The sequence below is a fragment of the Temnothorax longispinosus genome, chromosome 8, assembly GCF_030848805.1.
Source record: "Temnothorax longispinosus isolate EJ_2023e chromosome 8, Tlon_JGU_v1, whole genome shotgun sequence".
Taxonomy (NCBI): Eukaryota; Metazoa; Arthropoda; class Insecta; order Hymenoptera; family Formicidae; genus Temnothorax; species Temnothorax longispinosus.
This window is the reverse complement of record NC_092365.1, coordinates 5920962-5947063: the sequence shown is the minus strand read 5'-3', so window position 1 is coordinate 5947063 and position 26102 is coordinate 5920962. Positions and strand designations below refer to the sequence as shown.

At 32.2% G+C, this 26102-nt stretch overlaps 3 protein-coding genes and 1 pseudogene across 3 annotated transcripts; 2 read left to right on the top strand and 2 right to left on the bottom strand.

Annotated features, from left to right (window-relative positions):
- Nucleotides 1–1830: 1830 nt before the first annotated feature.
- Nucleotides 1831–11407, top strand: LOC139817829 (glyoxylate reductase/hydroxypyruvate reductase-like). Its single transcript, XM_071786119.1, has 9 exons — nucleotides 1831–1906; nucleotides 8264–8482; nucleotides 8555–8648; nucleotides 8723–8874; nucleotides 9319–9516; nucleotides 9976–10099; nucleotides 10192–10262; nucleotides 10659–10952; nucleotides 11162–11407. Exons 3-9 carry the CDS (start codon nucleotides 8563–8565, stop codon nucleotides 11284–11286), a joined length of 1050 nt encoding a protein of 349 aa, XP_071642220.1. The 5' UTR covers nucleotides 1831–1906; nucleotides 8264–8482; nucleotides 8555–8562; the 3' UTR covers nucleotides 11287–11407.
- Nucleotides 11408–18335: 6928 nt separating this feature from the next.
- On the bottom strand, nucleotides 18336–21188 carry LOC139817828 (uncharacterized; annotated as a pseudogene).
- A 1414-nt stretch (nucleotides 21189–22602) lies between these two features.
- On the top strand, nucleotides 22603–24098 carry LOC139817827 (myosin-binding protein C, slow-type-like). The gene is made up of 2 exons (XM_071786117.1): nucleotides 22603–22657; nucleotides 23704–24098. The coding sequence occupies exons 1-2, from the start codon at nucleotides 22603–22605 to the stop codon at nucleotides 24096–24098; spliced, it is 450 nt and encodes a 149-aa protein (XP_071642218.1).
- A 22-nt stretch (nucleotides 24099–24120) lies between these two features.
- Nucleotides 24121–26061, bottom strand: LOC139817571 (alkaline phosphatase 4-like). The gene is made up of 2 exons (XM_071785771.1): nucleotides 25216–26061; nucleotides 24121–25139 (listed from the first exon to the last, which is right to left on the bottom strand). Exons 1-2 carry the CDS (start codon nucleotides 25472–25474, stop codon nucleotides 24982–24984), a joined length of 417 nt encoding a protein of 138 aa, XP_071641872.1. The 5' UTR covers nucleotides 25475–26061; the 3' UTR covers nucleotides 24121–24981.
- Between the last annotated feature and the right edge of the window lie 41 nt (nucleotides 26062–26102).

The following is a 26102-nucleotide window of genomic DNA, read 5'->3' as shown; positions in this document are numbered from 1 at the left end:
TAACGTCTTGTTGCGTATTATGTGATCTGCGTATAATAATCCAGCTGGTCGCTCGCCATGGAATGGCTCGCGAAAGAATGGAGTTAGAAAGAAGGATCCATCCATATTTATTTTTTTTTCTTCATGGATTGATTTAGAAAAGGTCTTTATTATATTATTACAACCTTTCACGTTGCATGTATCTGTGACAACTTTTAAAACCATTTTATCTTGGTCAACAACATCTGCAATACATATTATATAATGTAAACTTTAAGTTACTTTCACACCTGATAAGTACATAAATTTTAATATTTACCAATGTAACATGACACAGTTTGAAGAGCCAGTATTGGTATATTAGTTGGGTTACACTGTAATTTACAAATATCCATCTCTTTCCATACATCCTTATCAGGACAATAGATATAGATAAAAGCCAATTTACATATAATTAACGTATCTTTAAAAATGAAATGTTTAGAAGAACTGGTTACTACAACAGGTACCCCCTCAATTAATGATCTGTATATATCTAAAATGTATTATTTAAATATAAAAGAAAAAATTAATATAACAAAACATATTTTAATCAATAAAAGATAATTTTAAGGATTAATATTGAGTTATCATACGTAATACGTATATAATACATGGTTGAATTCACGACGTATTATACTATGTATAATATGCATGCTGGGGGTCTATTCTGCAGCTCTTAACGACAGTTTTGTTATCGTTATATTTGCGTTGCGCAGATATTATATATGGTAAAAAAGCTGCGCACCGACAATATAACGATAACGAAACTGTCGTTAAGAGTTACAGAAATCTACAGGAAATCACGTATAACATCGTATAGTATATCAAGTATAATACTTACACCATTGAAATATCATACGTCTATCAGAATTTGTGTGTAGATCCGAGGGCAAATCATTTAAGAAGGAGTAGGTATAGTTAGGTACCTTTGCACCTGAAGTCCATTTGCCTATGTATTTTTTAAATACAAAAGCAAAAATTAATATAACAAAATAATGTTTTAATCGATGAAAAGTATATATATATGTAGGTCCGGAAGTATGTTCCGGGACTTTTATTTTTTTACATCGGTATATTCCAGGACATTTGGCAGTTTCCAGGACTGTCCTGGAAAAAATTCATGTCCTACGGCACGTTTCGGGACAATTTTTTGAATCTGATTACATATATATGCGTTATATTCCAGGACTGTACATTTCAAAAAACGTAAACAGTCCCGGAACATACCTCTAGACCTACATATATATATATATATATATATATATAATATTATCTACGCAACTATATATATATAGTTGGGTAAGTCGTTACATGTATACTTTGCACATAATATTATCGAGATGCGCATTATGTAGCTGTATATGTAGCTGCATAATTAAAATTATCTGTATAAATATCATAGATATCAACAGTCATCAGTACTTCTTCAATATTATGTCCCACACCTCTCACAAGATACAATTTTTCTTTCAAAAATACAGTAATCATATCTCTTCTCTCAACTGGCATACTAAAACATTTGTAAACACTGTTTTAACAAATAATGTACAATTTATTCCATTATTTATATCTATTTACTTTTATTATTCATCTAATCATTAAGATATTTACACTGTCTCAAGAATCCATTTCTTAGATATCAAAGAATAACGCCATACATTTTTGTTAAACATTCCTGAACCAATACCATATTCTCCGCCACACAGATATAAATCGTATCCTTAAAAAAAGATCACATAAAATGATAATTAAATAAATAGGCCAATATTGTTTTAGATAAAACGGAATAAAAGCCTCCATACTTCTGGCAGTGATCTGCATTCCTTCAAGAGGTTTACCAGTGCTGGAACAATGTTTGATAATATCTGGAGGATACTCGAATGAGGTCAGTTCAAAGAAATCATTCCCATCCCAGCAATGAATAAATTGTTCATGGTTATTGTGTTTACAAGATATAATACCGTGTAAAATTTTTGCTTTCTTATTTCTTAGGATATCTAAAATTGCTTTTCTTTTAATACAATAATATCGAAAGAAGCTGTAAAACTCTGTAAGAGAAAGAAAATTTTATTATTTATGCATTAGAATTGTAATGCATTAATTATATCATTAATATACTTAATAGAATATAATTGTATATATGGTAAGAGAACACACACACACATACACACACATGCAAAATAAATATGTGGGGGATATACAATATACATATGAATTGTAATTAGAAACCCCATTTTAATCGAAGTATAATAAAGGTAAAATCCAGCCAAAAATTCGATTTTGATTTCGGTTTCAGCCGAAATTGATAAGAAATTTTAGAGACGTAGCCAAAACTGGTTTTTTTCCCACAAATTTTTTAAACATTTGTTTAAAAAATATTTTTATTTTAGAAATTTTAGAAATTTTGTTATTGAAATTATATAATATTGTGATACTTATTATTATTATTATTATTATTATTATTATTATTATTATTATTATTATTATTAAAATAATATGATTGTGATATGATTGTGATATGCCGGACAGTATACATATAGGGGAGATCACGACCGTGTGTCTACAATTTACACTTTTTTAAAGTTTACTAAAAAAATTAATAAAGATGGCTGAACATTTTGGCGTAACTATTCAAGTTTTCTATTAAAACAAAATAAATAATTAGAATTGCTCATCTTCTAACATTTTAAAAAGAAAAATTTTCTAAGTGGGCAAGTCAAGCGTAGACAGATGGCCCCGTATGCGAGGCTATCTGGCCACATTCGATATGGGCTATCTATTCACATAATAAAAAACATTATTTATATTAATTTTTATATTAATTTATAATATTATTTATTATTAATGAATAATATTGAAAAAACTGCCTAGTCGAAAGAATCAGAGCAGTAATAGGCGTTTTATGTAGATTTTCTGATAGGATTCCTGCGTAGAACTGACTTTTCTTTATATCAACGGTGGCATCAAAGTAATTTTGAGTTCGTTGCGAAATTAGTGTGGTGAGTTTACTGAGTTTCTTTTGTCCTCTTAATTTTTTAATCCTTTTTTTGCATTTGAGGCCTTTACTTTTTCCTCAGCAGCATTTGAAATAGAAAATACTAAATAATTTAAGGAGGTAGTACAGTCTGGCGGAAGATTGCGGAGGATCAATTTCAGGATTTAATTGTGCCAAAGTGGTAGGCCAATCAGGTTCATGGTGTATACGATATTGAAGTAAATGTTTAGGTGCATTTACAGTATTTTTTATATGGAAAAATATTAAAAAATGTAGGAGTTATGAGTCATCCCTTCGCGCGCGCGCTCGACTACGGTGTAGGCAGTAGCTCCTGTACGGCGTGCCTGAAATAAAAAACGCAAAAAGTGTATTAAATATAAATGTATTCCCCACCGCGGTTGACGTTCGAAAATTGTAAAAATGTTAAAAATTGTGAAAGTTATAGCACTTAACAAAAAGAAGTTGGCAAAAAGTTCATTGGCACAAAATAACTTTCTGCTATAACTCTTTCACAATTTTTAACATTTTTACAATTTTTGAACGTCAACCGGTGGGGAATACATTTAAATTTAATACTTACCCTTTTTGCGTTTTTCATTTTAGGCACGCCGTACAGGAGCTACTGCCTACACCGTAGTCGAGCGCGCGCGCGAAGAGATGGCTCATAACTCCTACATTTTTTAATATTTTTCCATATAAAAAATACTGTAAATGCACCTAAATATGTACTTCAATATCGTATACACCATGAACCTGATTGGCCTACCACTTTGTCACAAATAAATCCTGAAATTGATCCTCCGCAATCCTCCGCCAGACTGTACTACCCCCTTAAGACAAATTCACATATATTTACTTGACATATAGATTTTTTAAATGAAAATTTGATGACAATTCTTGAACCGCAAGATCAAGTAGCTGCTCGTAGGTCACTTTTTTACAGTAGCGACTGAGAGTCAAAACATTTATTTCAAATGCTAACGCTGTTTTTATGAAGATTTTCGCTCAATTTTTATTCCTTTAATCGCTCTAATTAAGTATAACTTTATTATTTATGTCTATTTCATCCGTCTTTCATTTGTAGTTATGTACTACTATCTATAAAAAAAAGTAAAATCTGTCATTGAAGTGTGTGGACACGTTGCTCCATTAAAAATAAGACAAATAGCCCCGACCTCATTTTTCAGTCTTTAGCATGTTACGAATATTAGATTATGCGGAATTAATATTTGACGTTTCTCACATCTGATAACTATATATTAATTGATAATAAATAGAAATTGCTTGCCTTAATTTAAGTTAAACTACTGTCGCAACAAATTCTTCGATCGCCGAAAAATGTTAATAATTGTTTTCGCTTTTTTTGTAACGCGTATAGTGTCTGTGAAAAGCATCGCAAGAGAACAAAAGCTACTCAATCTCTTAAGTTGGGTACTCACTAGAGCCGTGCAATGTGCAACGCAACGGTTGCTGCGACTAATAAGTACATACGTCTTATTCCGGAATGAACACATTGTGTCAAAATTGCAGTAATCGTTGTTGCAGTTGCGTTGCACGTTGCATTGTCCTAGTGAGCATGCGGCTTTATGTAGAGCCTTTTTCAATTATTTGTTGGAATGGTAGAGATATCTAATCCCTTAACATCTGAGATGGCAGTACTGTGGATACATAGTCCTCGCAGACAGATAGCCCCGGTCTCCTGTGTAATACTGCAGACTGGGATAATAAAATTGTAATAGTAAAATTGTGATATAATATGTGTAATTATTCTTCTAATAATTTAATTATATTTATTTAAGAAAAGTATAATGTACAGAGTGTTTCAGGTCAGATCAATAAAGTTTCAGGGTTTTATATATGAAATTGAATTTGTAACAAAAAAGTTTCTATAAACATAGATTCAGAAAAGCTTCGTTAAAAAGTTATAGATAATAAACTTTAAAAAAAATTACGTTTTTTAAAAAGATTTAAAGAAATAAGCTAGCTACTAATTGTTATACTCTAAAGCGAATGCTACGAATGTAGTGTTTACACTTTACACAAAGATTATCGGAAGGTGTTATTTTTTCAAGTTTCTGCTTTTTTCATTGTTTCCAGCTTATTTTCTTTTGAATGTCTTGTCAGAATTAAGGTAATTAATCCGTAAATCGCAATTCATAAAAAAAATTAAAAATTTGCTATTTGTTAATAAATGTGGTATCTACATGTCTATACAAATTAAAAGTAATTGACCGTCCCGAACGTTTCTACTTGCACATTTAAAAATTATGAGGAAGCAATGTGCAAGTTTCTACTCGCACACTTTTTTTTATTGATAGAGTATCATTAAAGATAGATTGGTGTTGAATTTGACAATGATCGGTGAAGGAGTTACCAATTTTTGCTTAAAAAGTGTACAAGTTATACATGTAATTTTATATATATAAGTATCATTAAATGAAGATTGTTTTGAATTTGGCGAAGATTAGTGAAAGGGTTACCGATTTCTGCCTAAAAAATGTATAGGGTAGACCGACGTAAATCGGATTACTAATTAGCACGATAAAATAGCTCGTTAAAAATAAAACACTAACGAAAATTGTTTTAAAATTTATATTAATTCGATTCGCCTCAATCTATCCTAAGTTATTTGATGGATAGAGTATTGTTAAAGGAAGATTGTTATTTAATTTGGCGAGGATTGGTGAAGAGATTACCGATTTCTGCTTAAAAAGTGTGTAAGTTACTTGATGGATAAAGTATCATTTAAGAAAGATATTTTATGCAACACGTGCATGGAAAGTGCCCTATTACGCACGCTACGCGTGCGTGATAGACCACTTTCCAGGCACTTGCAACATAAAATAGGGAGTGTAAGCCGTGTGTAAAGATGAAAATTCCCGGGTGCGGAGTTTACGCACGAGCCGAAAGCGAGTGCGGTAACCGCACTTTTCATCTTACCTCACTTGTTACACAAATAACTATTATATAGAGTATTATTAAAAAAAGGTTGGTATTGAATTTGGCGATAATCGGTAAAAAGGTTCTTTTTTTCTTTATATTGAATTTTTCAAAATTTTAAATGCCTTTAACTCAAGAACTGATCAACCAAATCTTAAAGAATTATATATGAAATAAGGGTAAAAAAGACTGAAGAATATAATAAAATTAGAAATAATCCAATATTTCAAAAATTATTAAAGTTAAAGCAACCACAGGCATTTCTAAAAAAAAAATTCAAAATTTTATAAAGAAAGAACCTTTTTACCGATTATCGCCAAATTCAATACCAACCTTTTTTTAATGATACTATATATAAAATTATATATACAACTTATACATGTAATTTTTTGAGCAGAAATCGGTAACTCCTTCACTAATCATCGCCAAATTCAATACCTTCCTTAAATAATATTTTATCCATCAAATAATTTACACATTTTTTAAGCGAAAATCGATAACCCTTTCACCGACCCTTGCAAAATTTAAAACAACTTTATTTTAATAATACTCCATATAAAATTACATATGTATGTACATCTTATACACGTTTTAAGCAGAAATCGGTAATTTCTTCATCAATCCTCAAAAAATTCAAAATTTTATAAAGAAAGAACCCTTTTACCAATTATTAGATATACCGATAATCAACCAAATCTTAAAGTATTATATGAAGAATATAATAAAATTAGAAATAGCCAAATATTTAAAAAAGAACCCTTTTACCGATCATCGCCAAATTCAATACCAATCTTCCTTAAATGATACTCTATCGATTAAAAAAAAATTCAGCCCGATATCTCAATATTTGCGGAAAGAGTAACCACGGACATTTCATATATATTTCGTTATTTCATATATAATTCGTTAAGATTTGGTTGATTAGTTGGTTAGACCCACAGCTTTATAAAGATTCTATGTATGTACAAATTTTCCGAAATTTCAAATGTGTGTAACACGAGAACTGATCAATCAAATTTTAAAAAATTGTATATGAAATAATGGTAGAAGAGACTTAAGAATACAATAGAATTAGAAAAAAATTCTAATATAAAATGACCCCTACTAATTGCGGATATATTTTATTTCTATTTTGTTTAATCCCAACCTTCTTTTAATGATACTCTATATAAAATTACATGTATTACTTATACATGTAACTTTTTAAGCAGAAATTGGTAACTCTTCACCGATCTTCGCAAAATTCAAAACAACCTTCCTTTGATAATACTCTATATAAAATTACATATACACCTTATACACTTTTTAAGCAGAAATCGGTAATCTCTTCACCGATCCTCGCTAAATTAAATAACAATCTTTCTTTAATGATACTCTATCCATCAAATAACTTAGGGTAGATCGAGGCAAATCGAATCAATATAAGTTTTAAGACAGTTTTTATTAGTGTTTTATTTCAAACAAGCTATTTTATCGTGCTAATTAGTAATCCGGTTTGCCTCGGTCTACCCTGTATATTTTTTAACCAGAAAGCAGTAAGCTTTTCACCAATCTTCGTCAAATTCAAAACCTTCCTTTTAATGATACTTTGTATATAAGATTACATGTATAAACTTGTACACTTTTTAGGTAAAAATTGGTAACCTCTTTACCGATCATTGCCAGATTCCACTAAATGAAAAAACATCGTCTACTATCTAATAAATTAGCCCGTAGAGGGTATTGGGAAGAGGTCGAAGCGAGGGGAAAAGGTCTCCTGGGAAAGAATGTTTATTAGCACCAGTTCCGTTTAGAATTTGATGATCAATTTAATTTTTGATATTATTCTACTTTCACCGTTTTCAAATTAGAACAACTAAATTTGGTATATTATCTCATGATACTCTAACTTAGACCGTAGAGATTTTTGGGAAGGAGTCTGAGCCCGGGGACAAAAGGCTCCCTTATAAAATTGTCTAAAAAAGGTCCTTTTTTGAAAAAATAAATTTTGGAGTAAATATTCCTATTCGGGGAAAAGAAGGAAGAGCTTTTGAGCGAAAAAGCTTGTATTATATAAAATATGTTCATATATGTCTATACTATGTTTTTTTCTCTTGCATAATCTCTTTTTGTATGTATATAAGAAAAATAATAAGAAAAAGAATTAGAAAATAATTAAAAGAATAATTTTTGCATTGTTTTTTATTGTATAATATTTTATATAATATGTATTCAATATATATCCTTGACAATCCTTGATGGAATGGAACGTTTTGTCCGTTATCTTTGTTTTATTGTTATATCTATAAAACCGATTTGTACTGGTAGGTATATCTAATCGAGCTCGCACAACATCACTCCGTCGAGTGTTTTGTCATAGATATTGGAAAGTAGTATACGTGAAAATCGCAGTCAGTGGAAGCCTACATCGCTGTATCAGACAAACGTCTGTCTAATCTGTTTGAAAGTCGGTGCGACGGTGAATCCTTGAAACTGAGTTAAGTTGATAGAGGACTTTTATCGCCGGGAGAAATATTTAAAGATCACGTGAGTGCGCCTGTGGCATCTGTAAACGTGTTTTGATGAATCGATTATTATTTTTCAATTTCCTGATTTTAGACAGCGCAATGAGTTCACCGGCTCAACAATGGAAGGTTTTGGTGGACCACAAGGACGTGCCCCAGCCCGGCATCAAGTTGCTTGAGGATAACAAGTAAGTCTGAATAAATTTGGAATATTTAAGAAAATTATACAGATTACTCTTGTCGTTTACTATTGTTGATGTAGCTGCGAGATCACTATTCTAGAGAATTATAATGCAGATGTATATCGACAAAAAATATTGGCAGCTCTTCGTGAGCAGAGTTTCGATGCTGTATTCCTCGCTCCATGTTCCTCCAGCCATGTTAAAGTTGACAAGGAGTTTCTTGATGCCGCCGGTATAAAGATCCATTTTTATTGCTTTTCTCGATAGAACTTCTTCATTTCCTGTCTTGAGCGATTCCATAATTACGCAGCTGTCCAAATTTTCTCAAGCAAAATTCGTTTCAACGTTTGTTTAAATATTAAAAAAAATACGCTCTTAAAACTTAATAAAATTGATGTGTTTTTCTATACAAATGCCTATTATATCTTGAATAAAGCGCCAAGAAGTACAAGAAAAAAAGAGTATTTATAATTGTTTAATGTTAAAATTAATAAAATCGGCTTGGAACGCGATTTTATTTCAAGACTTTCAAGCACAAGATGAAGAATGAGATGAATCGATTGTAACTGTTTAAAAAAAAGTACACGATATGCGAATGCTTTTCTTTTAAAGCGTAAAAAAATGTGACTGCGAGATTTTATCAAGCAAATCAACGAAATTGACTTTCGTTTTTTAGGGAAAAATTTAAAGGTCATATCGACAATGACGTCCGGATATGATCACTTAGATCTTACATTAATTAAAGAAAGAGGAATTAAAGCCGGGCACGCACCGAAGGTGCTGTCCGCTGCAGTCGCGGAAATGGCAGTGCTCTGTTGTTGTTATCCGCGGCGAGGCGCGCCCTTGAGGGTCGTAAGAAGCTGGAAAAGTAACTGTTTTAACTCATTTTAGATTACAATTTAATTAATATAAAAATCTTTGCTTGAAAAGTCCGATAAGATTAGATCATTAGATAGAAAAATAATCGATGTAATCAAAGTGCGTTCTTGTTCAATGAATATCAGTTCTCTTTCTGGTACGTTTGATAAATATTTTCCATATATATATTTTTATTCTGTTTATATTGCATTGATATGTATGTAAGTATAAATCTAGCCAAAATGGTCTATAATAAAATTATATATTGAGTCTGCTTCTATCGCCTAGCTTTTATCAGGTTGCTTATACATATACGTATAATCAAAAACTGTATATAGTGTAGTATTTTTTACTGCAATTGGGCAAAAATCAGGAATTTTTTTCTCGTCGTCAAAAATGAAAAAAAATAAAATGTTCCGTCAGCCGAAAGCCAATACAATGTCGATAATGAGCATATTTTTTATTTTTGTTTCAGACGACTGGTTTTCGCAAAATCATGTACACCATCCGAAAAATCATAAGGATGCGCGAAGCGGCTTAACTCGACGAGTTTTATATTTCTTTGGGCAACAAAATTTTGACACGTTCTTCTTCAATGTGTATAGAAGATAATAAAAAAAAATTACTGGTGTTTCATAAATATTTTGTTAGAAATTAATTCCTGAAAATTATCCTGAAACACAGTGGTCTAATCCCTTAAACGATTGAAGGCATTCGAAGTAGGGAAATTTATCTACACCGGACCTTCGCGCAAGAGAGAAGGTACGCTCGCGACTTATCAGGAGACTAATATTTTTCCAGTCTCAATGTTCTACATGTCTCAATATTCTATATTGTCGATATATTTTACTTCATACGTTTCACCTATAAGAGTTCAATATACAAAATATAGATTAAAATATATATATATTTTTTTATTAATTTTATTATATTTATCTTATTTATGAAAATATAGAAATTCCCAAGAATCTATGTTTGTTAATTAAATAGATTTTCAATAATAAATAAATCTTTAATAGATTGCTTCGTGAAAATTTCTTCTGCGTTTATCAGAATAGTGCATTTATAGGATTATTATATTGGAACGAATTTTTTACACACGTAATCCAATAATTACACAACGCAGTAATCCTTTAAAATGAGTGTAACATGATTCAGATGAGGAACTTGGAGCGGAGTATGTATCTTGGGATAAGCTTCTGGAGCAGAGCGATTTTCTCGTGATTTCGGCACCTCTGACTAGTAAAACCCGAAAACTTTTCGACGACGACGCTTTTGAGAAAATGAAAAAGAAGAAACCCGTCTTCGTGAACGTGGCTCGCGGTGAGATCGTCGATACCGCTGCACTTCAGAGAGTTCTTTGTAAAATGAAGATATTCGCTGCCGGACTAGACGTCACCGATCCGGAACCGCTACCACGTAAACACGAACTTCTAAAACTACGTAATGTTGGTCGGTATAATCATTTTTATTTTCTTGTTATTCTTTCTTATAATACGGAATATCGCACACCTGACATGGGTATTAAAAAAGTCGATCATGCTCTTAGAAATTCTACAATTTCAAAATTCAAGGAATGTAATGCTATAATATATCTAATATTGTATCATAATTTACATGTAGTGCATCATATTAGCAATTTTATATTTTGGTAATTACAGAAATTCTGCCACACTTAGGCAGCTCGACGATCAAAACCCGTGATGACATGGCCAAAGTCGCAGCGCTAAATATTATCAACGTTCTTGCGGGCAAAGACTTGGAATACGCTATACCTTTACCCTAAATCCATCTTTTTTGTACGTTTTGGATTATATTTGTTACTTTATTTATTCAAAAATGTTATTAGAAACAATGGTTTTTTTAATCATATACGATTTAATAAGATTCTCTTCCATTCTTCTTCAGATTGCACAAATGTAGGGGAGACCGGGGCTAAGCCGACAGCGGGGCGAACTTGACACTAGGCTTTTTGCCAATTTAAATCTATCGTAGAAACTTGCCTTTGCTACTGTAAATGCGTCTTTATGTGCCAGTATTATCAACGGAATTTGGTAACATTCTGAGTTATAGTGTAATTTTTAACGCGACATAAGTGTTTTTGATAGTGAAAAGTAATTTTTCTGATCTCTCGAAAATGTCTACTCTTTCATCGAGCTTTACTCTTGCGAATCTACCGCTAAGTGATTTTGATGGGAAATTCGATGCTTTATACGAATCCGATAATAATTTTTGCATATTTTCAAAATTTATATATTTTTGGAGTAACAAAAGTAAAAAACGACGTTCGGGGCTAAGTCGACACGACGCTACCGGGGCAAAGACGACCTAAAGTGACATTATCGCAAAAAAGGTCACTGTTTCGTCCGATTCCGATGACGATTTAAGGAACATCTGTTGCGTGTATTCGGAATACATTTCATTAGCTTCTAATAACAAACAATGCATCTTATGCAACCGTATGGCTCATGACAAATGTGTGCGCACATCTGATCGCGAGTTTACGTGTATAAATTGTTTTTTAGACAGTTCAGAAAAAGATAATTAAAAGTTTAATCTTTTTTTTTCTCATTATTTTAAATAATTGTTTACTTTATTCCGACTTTTTGTTTCTAATACACAATGTCTTTTCATTTGATAAACAATGTATTTTTATTTTTAAACAATAAAAAAATAAGTTCCAGATCAAATTGTGTCGATCAAACAAAGTGTTGAGTTTGCCCCGGCGGGGTGTCGAGTTCGCCCCGTCATTTTTCAATTCGAAAATTTGTCTTCGCGTCACTTTTCTTTTCCTGGCGGCAAAACAAAGCGACGTACAGCAAAACTTCCTGAATCAATTTTGTACCTGAAGAAACACTCTTTAAATATATATCATTGAATTTGCCTAAAAATTTTAATTAAATATTAAAAATTGCCTTTGAAAAAATAGTGTCGGGTTAGCCCCGGTCTCCCCTACTCACTTGACTAATCCCAATTTAATCTCATAATCATTAAATTAATTATATCCGTCAGGCGAGCAAGTAAATATTTTTATTGGTATATAAAATAAATTTTCTCTAAATATTTCTGAAAATCTTGCTTATCAAATCCAATTAATTAATTTATTGTTATATTGAAATGGTTTTATATAAATAATTCTACGTAGGATATCTTCAAAAATTGTACAATGGCGTTAGTATATTTAGATGTTTCTTGAAGTCTCATGATGAAAAAACTTGCTCTTTCATCAAAATGTATTAATTTTCAAACATTCTTATCAATTTATTACTAAATTAATGACATAAATTCTAAAGTTATAGAATACATGATTTTATAAAAGATATCACGTGTAGTATTTTTTTTAAACAAATAAATAATATTCTAGCTCCAAGTATAAATCTCTGAATTTCTCAAAAAGAACCTCTATAATAAGTTCTTACATCAAAATATGATGTAATAATTACTTTTCAAATAATACATATATTATATGATTATATGTATATATTTATATATGTTTTTATATGAAAAATGTTTTACCGGGTAATATTTAGATAATTAGAATTACCAAAATCTTATTGATATCGGGGTACCCAATCGATTCGTCTCGAATTTATTAAGTGCCCGCATTTTTTTTTTAATGCAATATTTCGACATTTTAGAACACTGAACATATTAGCATCAAAAACTCAAAAAACAATCTTGTCTTTGGTTTCTTCTACCCCTATTTCATATATAGGGTGTCCGAAAAATCGCCTATACTCCACTTCGGGAGGTGATTCGGGACCCAAAAACAAGCAAAAAAGTTCATACAAACATAGGTCCGGAAATGAGCCTTTTCCGAGTTATAGCCACTTTTATGTTCAAAAATCGTAATTTAGAATCCGCTTGGCATCCCTCTTTCTTAATTATTTCTTAAATTAAAAATTTTTATTTTTAAATATTTTTAATTTTTTTAATTTTAATTTTTTTATTTTTTTTTTCAATTTTTCAATATTTGTAAATACGATTACATTATTTTTAAAAGAAATTAGTTGTTTTTACGGCTACTTGAAATCAGTTGTTTTCACGGCTATTCAAAATCAGTTGTTTTCACGGCTATTCAAAATCAGTTGTTTTCACGCCTATTTAAAATCAGTAAGTAAATCACGGTTTTTCAATAAGTTTCAAATTATTATTTAACAACACCTTACTTTTAGGTTGTATCTAATCTTTCCGTATTCATCAATGGGTCGTTTAAGTTTTAATGAATTAGCTGATGTGCATCTTATGTATGGTCTTGCTCAAAGTAATGCTGCCGAGGCAAGAAGATTATACATCCAGTCTTTTCCAAATCGAGATGTACTGGGAATAGCGTCTTTTCGAAATGTAGACAGAAACTTGAGAGAATTTGGTAATTGTAATTAAAAAAAATTAAAAATAAAAATTTACGATTTTGAACATAAAAGTGGCTATAATTCGGAAACGGCTCATTTCCGGACCTACGTTTGTATGAACTTTTTTGCTTGTTTTTGGGTCCCGAATCACCTCCCGAAGTGAAGTAGGCGATTTTTCGGACACCCTGTATATTTAAATAAGTATTATAATTTAAATAAATAATTTAAATAAGTAAATATTTTCTCTAGCTTTTTCCACCGCTTCGTTAAGCAGCGGCCAAACTGTTGCTAATAATATCACGAATTTTTTCAGTGACTTGGTTGAAGGATGGCAAGGCGATCCCCGAGACAAGCAGCAGATATCACTTCAGCTCGGACGGCAGCACGTCCTTCGAGTTTGGCATCAAGACGTGCACGGCCAGCGACGTCGGCCAATATTTAGCGCGTGCGATCGGCCAGAAGGGTGAGACGAACTCGGCGTTCGCCCTCAACGTCGTCAATCCCGGCGAGCTGTGAAATCGATCTTAATACCGGGTTACACGCTTACACGTCGATTATCATCGCGGTCGACGATCGAATCGGAACATCTCTAATACATTCTTCGCGGAGAATACGTTTCTGGATCACTTCGTGAATATTAAAGGGTACGCGTACACCTCGATGAATGGATCTGTTTGTCTGAGAATAGGTTCTCCAAGAAGAGTGTATTTTCCCCGCTCTCGTACGTGCTCTGTTCGTGGACGCCATAACGATCTCCGAGCGATCGTTACCGCGTCTTCCACATTCTGGCCTTTCTGCTTTCGCGAAAATTAATCGGAATGCATGCGATGCGAGCGAAGAGTCGAGCCGGAGCAGCTCTGCCGCGGCAAATATTTTTTAGAGTATATGACGTCCCTGTACAGAAAGGAAGAGAGAACTGGAAGACTAATATTAATCTCTCTTTCTCTCTCGCGTATTCTGTATGTAAATTATTCTGGAACGCTGTATTTTCTTCCTGTGTGTTTGTCATAATGTCGCGCATGATCTGCGCGAATCATCGCGACGCGACTCGCTGTCACGACACTCACGACGAGAATTATCCGAGAATTCGCCGTCTCCGCACACAAGCATTACGGATAGCACGCGCAACTTACTACGCTAAAATATTCGGCTTTGCTGTATTACACGACTCGGCATACACTCGAGTACACGCAACTATTTAATGGGCACATCGCGGTAGCATCAGAAAAAAAAGAGAAAGAGATAAACGGATATCATGTATAGGGTGTCGACGCCCGCGAACGTGATTTTTCGGCGAGACTGCCAGCATCCTCAAACATCCGACCATACTTTTTAATATCACCATCTAAAAATCTCGTCTGAGGAATCCCTCAATGGCGTTAGATCGAGTTTGCAAGTATTTTTACGCGATACTGTCACAATGTGCCCTCCTATTCCATATTAATGGTACGCACTGTCGTGTTTTACTTGGTTGAAGACTGCTTCCGTCAGAAAATTTACAATAAAATAAAACGTATAATTAAAAATGAACCTGTTGCGAGTTATTACACCGTTCTATCTTGCTAACGTAGATTACAAGTGTAATTTCTATTAATTTTTTCCATACTGGTCCCCGAGTTAGCGTTTGCATTTGTATCGAGTATCTCGATGAGAAAAGGAATATACAGTATGCTTTTGTTACATATGTACAGAAAGCATTTGCATATAGTGATGCAAAGCTGTTACAATTATTAAGTATATTGGTATATGGATATACCACCTTGGTATATTTGTAGTGATTTTCGAATAATATGACAATCAATAAAAAATTACAGTGAATCAAAATAACTTATCGAAATATGCAGACATACTGTCCGTTCTCTGCAATGTCTTGTAAGTGGCCGTGTGTGCCCCTACCAAAATGGCACCACACTTATCAACCGTGTTTTCTTGCAAGCGCTCGATCGCGTCGCCTTAAGTATATAAATAAATTCAATAACAATATTCATTATTCATTGTCCTGATCAATGTTCTTATCGACGATCTCATCAGACTAAGAGCTTATAGGCAGGCATATTGTGGATGAGTGGAGTGGCACCATCACGACTCGCAGAGAGTCGCATGGTGTATATCTCTAAAATTTCTGCTACTTTAACTAATTTTCTGGATTTTTAGATTTATTTCTCTCTTCCTCTTTCTCTCTCACAAATAGATCGAATCATTAACCCTAGACAGACTCACTTATTTTTCTTATACGTGAATGACTCACTGGGGTAATATGTTACCCCAAACTTGTATCGCGTGTATAATATTTTCAGAATGTTTTTAGAAAACTTTATAATAGATAATTTTGTTTGTTGTTTAATAGGGAAGACGATAGTAGTCATCAATTTGCGGTAGTAAAAAAAGAAAACAGTAAAAAAATTTCGAAAAACAAGAAAAAAAGAACCAAAAATTGGGCTAAAATGACTATTTTTATAAAAAAATGCTGTAGTTTTTCATAAAATTCACCGATTTTAAAATTTCCAACGGATTTTGAAAGACGAATAGACAACCTTCAAGGACATGTAAGCAATTTTTTCGTTTCTTAAAAAAAACATATTTCGTTGAACATCTGAAGTAGAGGAAATGACGAAAAACTGTCGGATGGGAAAAATCGCAAAAAATAGAAAGTAAAACAGATTCTGTCGATTATTATTTATTTGAAAGGTAGTCAAAAGTTATAAAAGTATATGGAAACAGTAAAATTAACTCCACAAAAACTTTACAAAGTTTTAATCAGTTGCTGTGCAAGAACAACAAAAGTGAAATAATTGACCGAATCTTAAACAATTATATATGAAACACGGGTAGAATTTTCCGGGGAGTGCTATAAAGTGTATAATTTTTCGTTACCGATTTCACAAAAAATCTGAAATATACTTTACTGTGGTAAATGTCGAACGTAAACGGCCAAAGGGGGTAATACGTTACCCCAAACGATTTTCTTTTTCGGTTTTCAGCTGCTGCACGGATCTAACGGACTCGCTGAATGACGGAGGTCGACTGCCGGATGACTAAACTGAATTATGGTTAGAGTCTCGGTATGAAAACTAACCTTCCTAAGTCAGAGGCGTAATTTGAATTTCGCGTGGGGTAACGTATTGCCCCAGTGAGTCTGTCTAGGGTTAAATATTTAATCAATGAGTTACCTAAATCAATTATGATCCAAGTTCGTTGTGTGTAAGTTAGCTGGATTATGTAAATGGCTGTAGTTCCGAAAAGCCCATACCTCCGATCGTTCTGAAATTTTGTATACTATTATATTTTGATATGCTAATTATGAATATGTCAATTAAAATTGGCGCAAAGGTCATTTTCTAGGTAAAAATTAAAAAAAAAGTTTTTTGCATATTTTTTAATTATCTAAATAAATATACATTTTAGAACAAAAAGTTTCAAATGAAAATTGTACATCTCTTAAAAACACAACTTTTATATTCTATACGCTATTATTGTAAAAGCAGTACTTAACGAGAAAAATATAATGTAAGAAAAATTCATATTAACTTTCCACGCATGAAAAGTTTACGCATACACTTTCCACGCGAACCGAGGTTCACCCCCACCTCCCCTGCTTTCGGGGGAGGTGCGGTAGCCTCTCCCTCACTTACGTGTGTACTGCGTTTTTAAAAGACGTACAATTTTTATTTGAAACTTTTTGTTGTAAAATGTATATTTATTTAGATAATTAAAAAATATGCAAAAAATTTCTTTTTTATTTTTACCTAGAAAATGACCTTTGCGCCAATTTTCATTGACACATTCATAATTAGTATATCAAAATATAATAGTATACAAAATTTCAGAACGATCGGAGGTATGGGCTTTTCGGAACTTTATCCAAATATTCTATTGCATTAGAAAAAAAAATATTCAAAATATAAACTTAATCCCAAAATTCCCAAATATGAATCCCGATAATGATCATTTCTTGACGGCGAAAAACTCAAAGTTTCAAAATAAAGCTTGGTTTTTCAAAGTGAAGATTGAATTAAGGGCTTTACATCTTCGTTCCATAAAAATTGCAATTTGTAACAAAGAGAAAGCCACGGTACAGGTAGCACTGTTTTTCTTAAAAGACTCGATTCAAGCTCTGTGATCTAATAAAAAAGAAAAAGAAAAGATATAAACAATTGAACATTTATTTCATATACAAATTATATACACAGGCATACACGCATATAGTGATGTAAAATTGTCACAATTATTAAGCATACATCGTTTGTGAAATTTGTCATGATTTTTTAATTATATGATTAATTACTACAATATCACGATTAATAAAATAAAGTCAACATGATATATCGGAATAGGTAGACGTACTATCCGCTCTTTAAAATGTTCTTTGAAATTTTTGTTATGTTTATAGTTCCTGGATTTTTATTTGGATTTATCTCTTTCTCCCTCTTCCTCTTTCACAGAAATATATTGAATAATTAAATATTCAATTTAATTACATAAGTCAAATATGATCCAAGTTTGTTGTGTGCAAGTGAGCTAAATGAAGTATACGTAGATTAAAAAATTTTCTAACTGGTAAAGAATAAATCTTTTCGGTAAAGAACAAGGAACGGAGTTTTCTTGGATCTCGAATAGGAATACTATGCAAGTGTAACGTCCTATGCTTGTTGTGTACTATGTCATCTAAATCTGAACATAATAGTGCAGCTGGTTTTTCCTCCATTTTTTCGCGAGTATAGCGAAAAAATGGAATTAGAGCAAAGAAATATCTATCGTTGTTTTCATTGTTTTCAGAAAATATTTGACGTACACGAGGATTATCGTATATAACTTTCGCGCTCTTGTTTTTCGTTGGATAAGAGAAGATCTTTATTATATTATTACAACCTTCCACATTGCATGTCTCTGTGATAGTTTTTAAAACCATTTTATCTTGGTCAGCAACATCTGCAATACATATTAATGTGAACTTTATAAGTTTGTCTGACACCTACACATAATTATGATATTTACCATATAACACGACATAGTTTTAAGCGTCAGTATTGGTGCATCGCTTGGCACAGAATATAATCTAATCGAATGCAACGGACTTTGGTTTATCCATATATCCTCATCAGGAAAATAGATGAAACAATCATATTGACATACAATAATTAATTTAGCATTAAAAATGAAATGTTCAGGAACACTGAAAAACTGAATATAAGGTATCTTCGCACCTGATGATGTCCACACACCTGTGCATTGTTTAATATAAAAGCAAAATTAATATAATAAAATGTTTTTTATTAATAAAAGATAAGTTTAAATATCAACATATTAAATCATAAATGATAATAATAAAAAGCAATTTTATGACATAATCTCTATGAAAAATATATATACTCATTTCTACTTAAATTATGTACGTATATAGATAAATCGTTTAATACATATTTGGCACATAATATTAACAAAATGTGCACATTGTGGTAGCTGCACAATTAAAATCACCTGTATAAATATCATAGATATCAACAGTTTTCAGGTTTTCATTATATGGTCCCACACCGCCTATAAGATACAATTGTCTTCAAAAATACAGTAATCATATGTCTTCTCTCAACTGGCATACTAAAATATTTGTAAACAATTGTAACAGATATAACATTTTATTTATTTTACTATTACTTATCTATTTATTCTTATTTATCTAATAATTAGGATATTTACACTGTCTCAAAAATCCATTTTTTAGATATCAAAGAATAACGCCAAACATTTTTGTTAAACGTTCCTGATCCATATTCTCCGCCACAAAGATATAAATCGTATCCTTTAAAAAATAATCGCACAAAATAATAATTAAGTAAATAAGACAAAATTATTTTAGATAAGATAAAATAGAGAAACAGACTGTACATACTTCTGCCAGTGATCTGCATTCCTTCAATAGGTAAAATTCGCATAATATCTGGAGGATATTCGAATGAAGTTAGCTCGAAAAAATCATTACCATCCCAGCAATGAATATATTGTTCACGGTTATTATGTTCACAAGATATAAAACTTTGAAGATATAAAATTTTTTCTTCCTTATTCTTTAAGATATCTAGAAATACTGAAAAATCCTGCAAAGAAGAGATCTTATTATTCTTATTCTTATAGAATTGTATTAATGTATAATGGAATATAATAGCATGGTAAGAAAACAAAAATAGTTATGTAAGTATATATATATATATATATATATATATATATATATATATATATATTAATGTGTGTGTGTGTATACTTGGAGTTAAAAAATAATTTAATTTGAAATTTATTGGAGATATAGGCTTGTAGTTCTGTCTATTTTTAATATAGAAGAGTGATAGAGGAAAGTCCCCTATATATATTATGAGACAAGATCCTAATATGAGATATGTTAAGCTAAAAGGCCCTATATAGCTCTTATCTGTTGATCCCAACATGAAAAAACCTTGCCATCTCATATTAAGATCCCTATCTCATAATATGGAACTTTCCTCTATATATTACTCTCAATGTTATTTTTAAATATATAATACAGTCACATGATGACGGTTATTCCACTCGCGTGTAACGTCAACCAAATAAGATTCTGTAGCTCTTATATTAATGTTTCCAATTAATTTTAGAAAATTCTCCTTCGACAAGTCATAAATTGAATCGAGTGGCAGTTCACTGAAACGATCTAAGCAGACATCCAATGAAAGATCTCGTAGCACTTTAACATTTAATTCTTGGGTCAGTATCCACATGTCAATTGCATATTTTGGTGGTATAAAGTGTCTCTCAATCCTGTCAGTTACATCTTCTATTAATTTGTCTGCTGCGAACAGAATGCTTAGATCCAACAGATTCAAAAGACGAATGAGCTCTTCTTCATCATATCTCGTCGCAGATGTAAATATTTTATAATGATGTATCCAATCGATGAAATCCTATAAATTATTATGACTCTATTTCGGTTGCACAATGAAGATTATTCATGCCGGTAAAACTCGATACAATTTCAATATACATTTGTTTATTAAAAACTTGCGTTTTATATTAAGATTTTTGATATAATAAATTCGTTACACACAAAAAAAACAGTGTTTTGTACGCTCAAAGAATGACTTTTTTCTGTAAACACAGCCAAAAATTAGAATCTTCTCACCTGCAGCAAAATCGAGGAAATGTCATAATTGATAGTGTGTTCCGTTTGCTTGTTTTCTCGATAGTTCGCGGATCAGAGCGCAGCAAAATATAGACTCTTGTCCATCAGTTTTTGCTTCTGAACTTCGAATCGCTCCTCTTCCATGGAACTTCCCTCCTCTTTAAGAATCAATGTCACTGTTTCCATTGTCAAAACCGCACGTGTTATTAATTAGATATGCATTTAAATATGCTCGCCGATGTAAACGCAGAAACAATTAACTGTACGATTTAGAATAGCGTCGGTTACGTTGCGAGTCAATGTACACAAAAATAAATAAACGAGGATTATTGAAAGTCAGACTGGGTAGGGAAAAGTCTTGGCTTTTTGGACAAAAGCAGGGATAAGGAATACAAATAGAGTTGAGTCACAGAGAGAAGTAGACATAGAATTTGAGATGGGGAAAGTAATATCTCCAGACCAAATGAAGATCATCCAGCAATCACAGTAAAAGAATCGACACATAATTTTAATTTTTGATCTTTCATTTAATATCTTATTCGAACATGTATATTAGAAATGCAACAAAGTTTAAGTTTGCTTAAAATATTTTTTAGATTGAAGTTATATAGCTAATCAGGGAAGGGTCAACCCTCGGGGTCACCATTTTGTCGAAATTTTACTAAAATGTAGTATTGATATATAAGTGACAAATGCTGTGCGGAGACGATGCGCTTCTCAACCGTTGCCGAGAAAAAAAAATAAAACTATATAAAAATAAAAAAATATATAAATAAAAAAAATATATATATATTGGGCGGGGTTATTTACATATAATATTAAAAAAATTGTATGTATATTTATTGGTTTATTTATTAGTTTTCAGTCTAAGCTTAGATCTTAGGCAGCTCAATATTAATTTCCGTGTATATGTATTATTATAATACATATACATATATGTTCCAACTTATTCTGCGAGCCGATCACAGACGGATATAAATAATTTTAATTATTGCACTAAATCTGATATTGATTTGAAATTTTATTTAGGGATATTATGTAAATAGGTATAATTAGTTATCTCATTATTTAGTGATATTTTTAAGAAAAAACAATTTTAAATCAGTAGTTTTAGTACAAGTAATTTTTGAAATAGTAATTATTTTTTTATTTATTGAAATTAATATAATTTTTACAAAGAAAAATCTTATTAGTTAGTGAATTTAATATTTACATTACAACTTTCAAATTAGAAGATCGGATTATTTCTTTGATTTTGTATTGCGTTACTTTACTGTCTGCCCGCTATACGGGACAGAAAGTACTAATTTTCCCTAGGGAGGAAAATTGGTACTTAATTTAAGTAAAAATATCTAATTCTAAATAAATATGTAATTATATTTAGTAAATAAGTTATTGGCAGTATCTAAATAAATATTTTTCACAACACCTCCACGGAAAGTCCGACTTTCCATGCCTGTAGAGAAGGGCGAAAGTGGCCAATTTCACGCCAGGGAGGAAAGTTGACACAAGTGTCATTTTGTCTTTGTTACTCATTTTTAAAAAGAGAGATAAACGACGTTTGTGTCGACTTGTGTCGCTTGCTGGAAAGCTCCAACAAATGGAAGGGAAATTGAGCATCGAGTCCAACATCGTGCGAGAGAGAAACGTACAACGTACGCAAAAATTATAGATATTAATTTCAATAAATAAAAAAATAATTACTATTTCAAAAATTACTTGTATTAAAACTACTAATTTGGAATTGTTTTTTTCTTAATAATATCGCTAAATAATAAGATATAACTTATTATATCTATTTATATAATATCCTTAAATAAAATCTCAAATCAATCAGATTTAGTGCAATAATTAAAATTATTTATATATTTTTTTTTGAAATTTTATTGTTATTTTAGTTTTGTGTTATGTGGGGGGCTTCGCCCCCCACACTCCCTGCCAGAGGCTTTGCCCCTAGACCCCAAACGCATACACTATACAGGAATTCAAAAGTCAAACATTTCCGTAAAGGTGTTGTGAAAAATATCGTGTGCACCTCGGCAACAATCGTTGCTTTTAAAGAGTGAAAAACCTTCAAAGGTAAGTATTTAATTTTTTAATTAATTTTTAATAATTTGTTATGCCAGTTATTATTTTATTGTGATTTATTTTGTTAATATACGCGGAGGGTAGTAATGTTAGTAATTCTGTCGCAATAATATGTCGACATATTATTGCGATATGGATTGCTATATGTATTGCAGTCTCTCTCATATATCGACCATTCCATTGACAGCTCTGTATTCTATGCAAATTTCTTGCCTGAATTGAAAGACTATCGATACTTTCGTGGTCCACGTGATAAATGCCGAGTTTCAATTCGAGTGTACCAATTTCTGTTAAAAAAATAACCAAGTTTATCGAAATTTCTATAACTCCAGAACTAATCAACCAAATCTTAACGAATTATTATAGATTTCATTAATTAATATTTTATATAGCTTTATATATCTTTTATATTCAAAACTTCTAATATATTTTGTTCTATATATTGTCGCGTTTAAAGAAGAAGAGGGGAAAGTATAGGGAACCAAGATTATTGATTTTTTCTGGTTCAGTTGATCTTATACGGGGAGATATAAATTAGCGAAACTTCAGGGATGCAACACTATATTTATTTGCGTTCAACATCGTTGCATTCAATTTCCTTCAACTTTTTTAGTGGCCCCGAAGATCAAGACGCCCTTGCAGGACGTTCGTATCAAGGCTGGACTTATCTTCCACGTGGATATCGACTTCGTCGGCGAACCGACGCCGACGCCGGAGACAACATGGAGTGTAGGAAGCAACGAATTGACTTCCAACGACAAGACGACGATCACATCGATTGGCTATCACACGATCGTGCACATCGTCAACGCTAAGAGATCCGATTCGGGATTGTACCATCTATTGCTAAAGAACAGCAGCGGAATAGATGAAGGCAGCTTCCAAATGACCGTTCTAGATAAACCCGGACCGTCGGAAGGTCCTTTACAGTACGAGGAAATCACCAGCCAGTCAGTCACGCTCTCGTGGAAGCCACCCAAGAATAATGGAGGCAGCGAACTTACGTGAATAAATTTTTAATATGTATATTTGTATAAGTAATACATGTTAAAGTACATAAAAACTATTTCATTTCTCTTATATTTTGAGAAAGACGATTTTCTATATTACAGCAATTTTACTTTATTTTATACAACCTTACGTATTTCGTAAAATCTGACTGAAAAGTACTAGACAGAATTTTGTTCGCGATAATTCAATGGTAATATCATCTTCGTCTAAAACATGGCAATATATTATATTACGAAATCATACGGCTGTTAGCACTTTTCTATCATTATTTTGAAATTCTGTAAACTTGTGTTTAATACGTGGATAATGCCATCCAAGTTTGTCCATGCTTGAAAGTAAAATCGTCATCATTGCTGCAATAACAAAAAGATCATCGTCTTACTCGTGTTCATATGGAACCCGCGATCACACACACAAAATAATCACGATTATTTGTTGAACTCTAAACAATAAATAAAATTATAGATAATAATATATCATCAAAATGTAATTACGTCCATGAGAGACATAGCAATTTAAAGAGATTACAGTAAAAGGAGATTACAGTAAAATCGCATATGGTATTTGCAATCATAACTTGTTTAATCTATTACAAATCGCAGATCTGCATCGCAAAAGAAACTTTATTGTGTCATATTATATGTATATCAAGATTTAAAATTGGATTACCCCTCTCGATAAAGATCGACACAAGAAAATGATATCTCTTAAATATTTTTTTGTACTTAAATAAATATGTTTTATTACTCGAAATGAATTCTTCTCACGGCGCATCATTAGTTATTTATTGGCTAAGGAAAAGAAAACTATCACAGTTGTATAAAGATTGCCGTAAACAGGAAAGTTATTATTATCGCAAACGATACCGTGTTTTATCTGGCTAAATTTTTCTTAAAGTTTCGTGGTGCCATGTTGACGTCGTAAAAGTAACGACGCTGTCACAATGAGACCGCCAGTCTTTAAGGCATGCCGCATACGCTACGACGTGAGCAATGTAATTTTGCTCAAAAGTACCTCGGAACAGGTGCGAATAGGGGCCTGCAAAAGATATTATTTATCCCATCGTTTTCTAAAATTGTTAGCAGAAATTTATTAAGAAAATTGCATTTTTTACCAGTAGCATAAACCCCGACATCTTCTCCGGCGTGAGTCTCGGAGCTGAGGTATTTGCCAGCAAAGTGCCTGTAGAAGGGTTCGTCGCGAGTCTGATCTTCATCGACTTTTCTCCAGGTCTCGTTGACGTTGTTGCTGTCGGTTCTTCGATGATAGAAGAATCCTGGACCGTTATCGTAGGACAGCGTTTCGTAGGCCGAACTAGATGACTCGTTGGCGAAACCGAAAATATCGTTGCCTCTCTCGGGATATCCGTTCATTGTGAACGAATGCGAGTGATTGGCTGTGACAATGATTAACGTTTCTTCTATATTTAACAGCCGTAGAGCCACCTTAACTGCCTCGTCGAGTTCGTACAACTCGCGCAGTGCCAGTTTCGGCCGATTGCCGTGGGCAGTATCGATTTTGCCACTCTCGATCTGAAAGATCGAAGTGTAGTTGAAAAAAAAAAAAACTATCAGTTTACTGTTAATATTCCAATTTCGAGTTACTCTGCGCGATATTTCGAAAACAGAACAAGATTGCAGCGCTCTCAAATTATGCGTAGAATTATGCGCTCAAATAGCACGACCTCGACATGCATCTGGGAAGATGAAGTCTAAGAACAAATGGCTAATTACACGAAAATGGTCATCAACGCGTAATTTGCATTAAGAAATAACATTATCGTGTATCCGTCAGGATTCCTTGATGAGTAGTCTCGATTTCGTTTCATTAATGTCATTTTAATATTCATTGAGTGCATTGTCTAACAATCTGACCTACGTCCGTTATAAATATTTAATGCTGTTCAGCGGCGACTACACTGTATAATAACCCCCCTTCCAAAAAAAAAAAAAATACACAAGAACGAAGGTAATCGTTTCTCACAGTTTTTTAGGCGCTAGA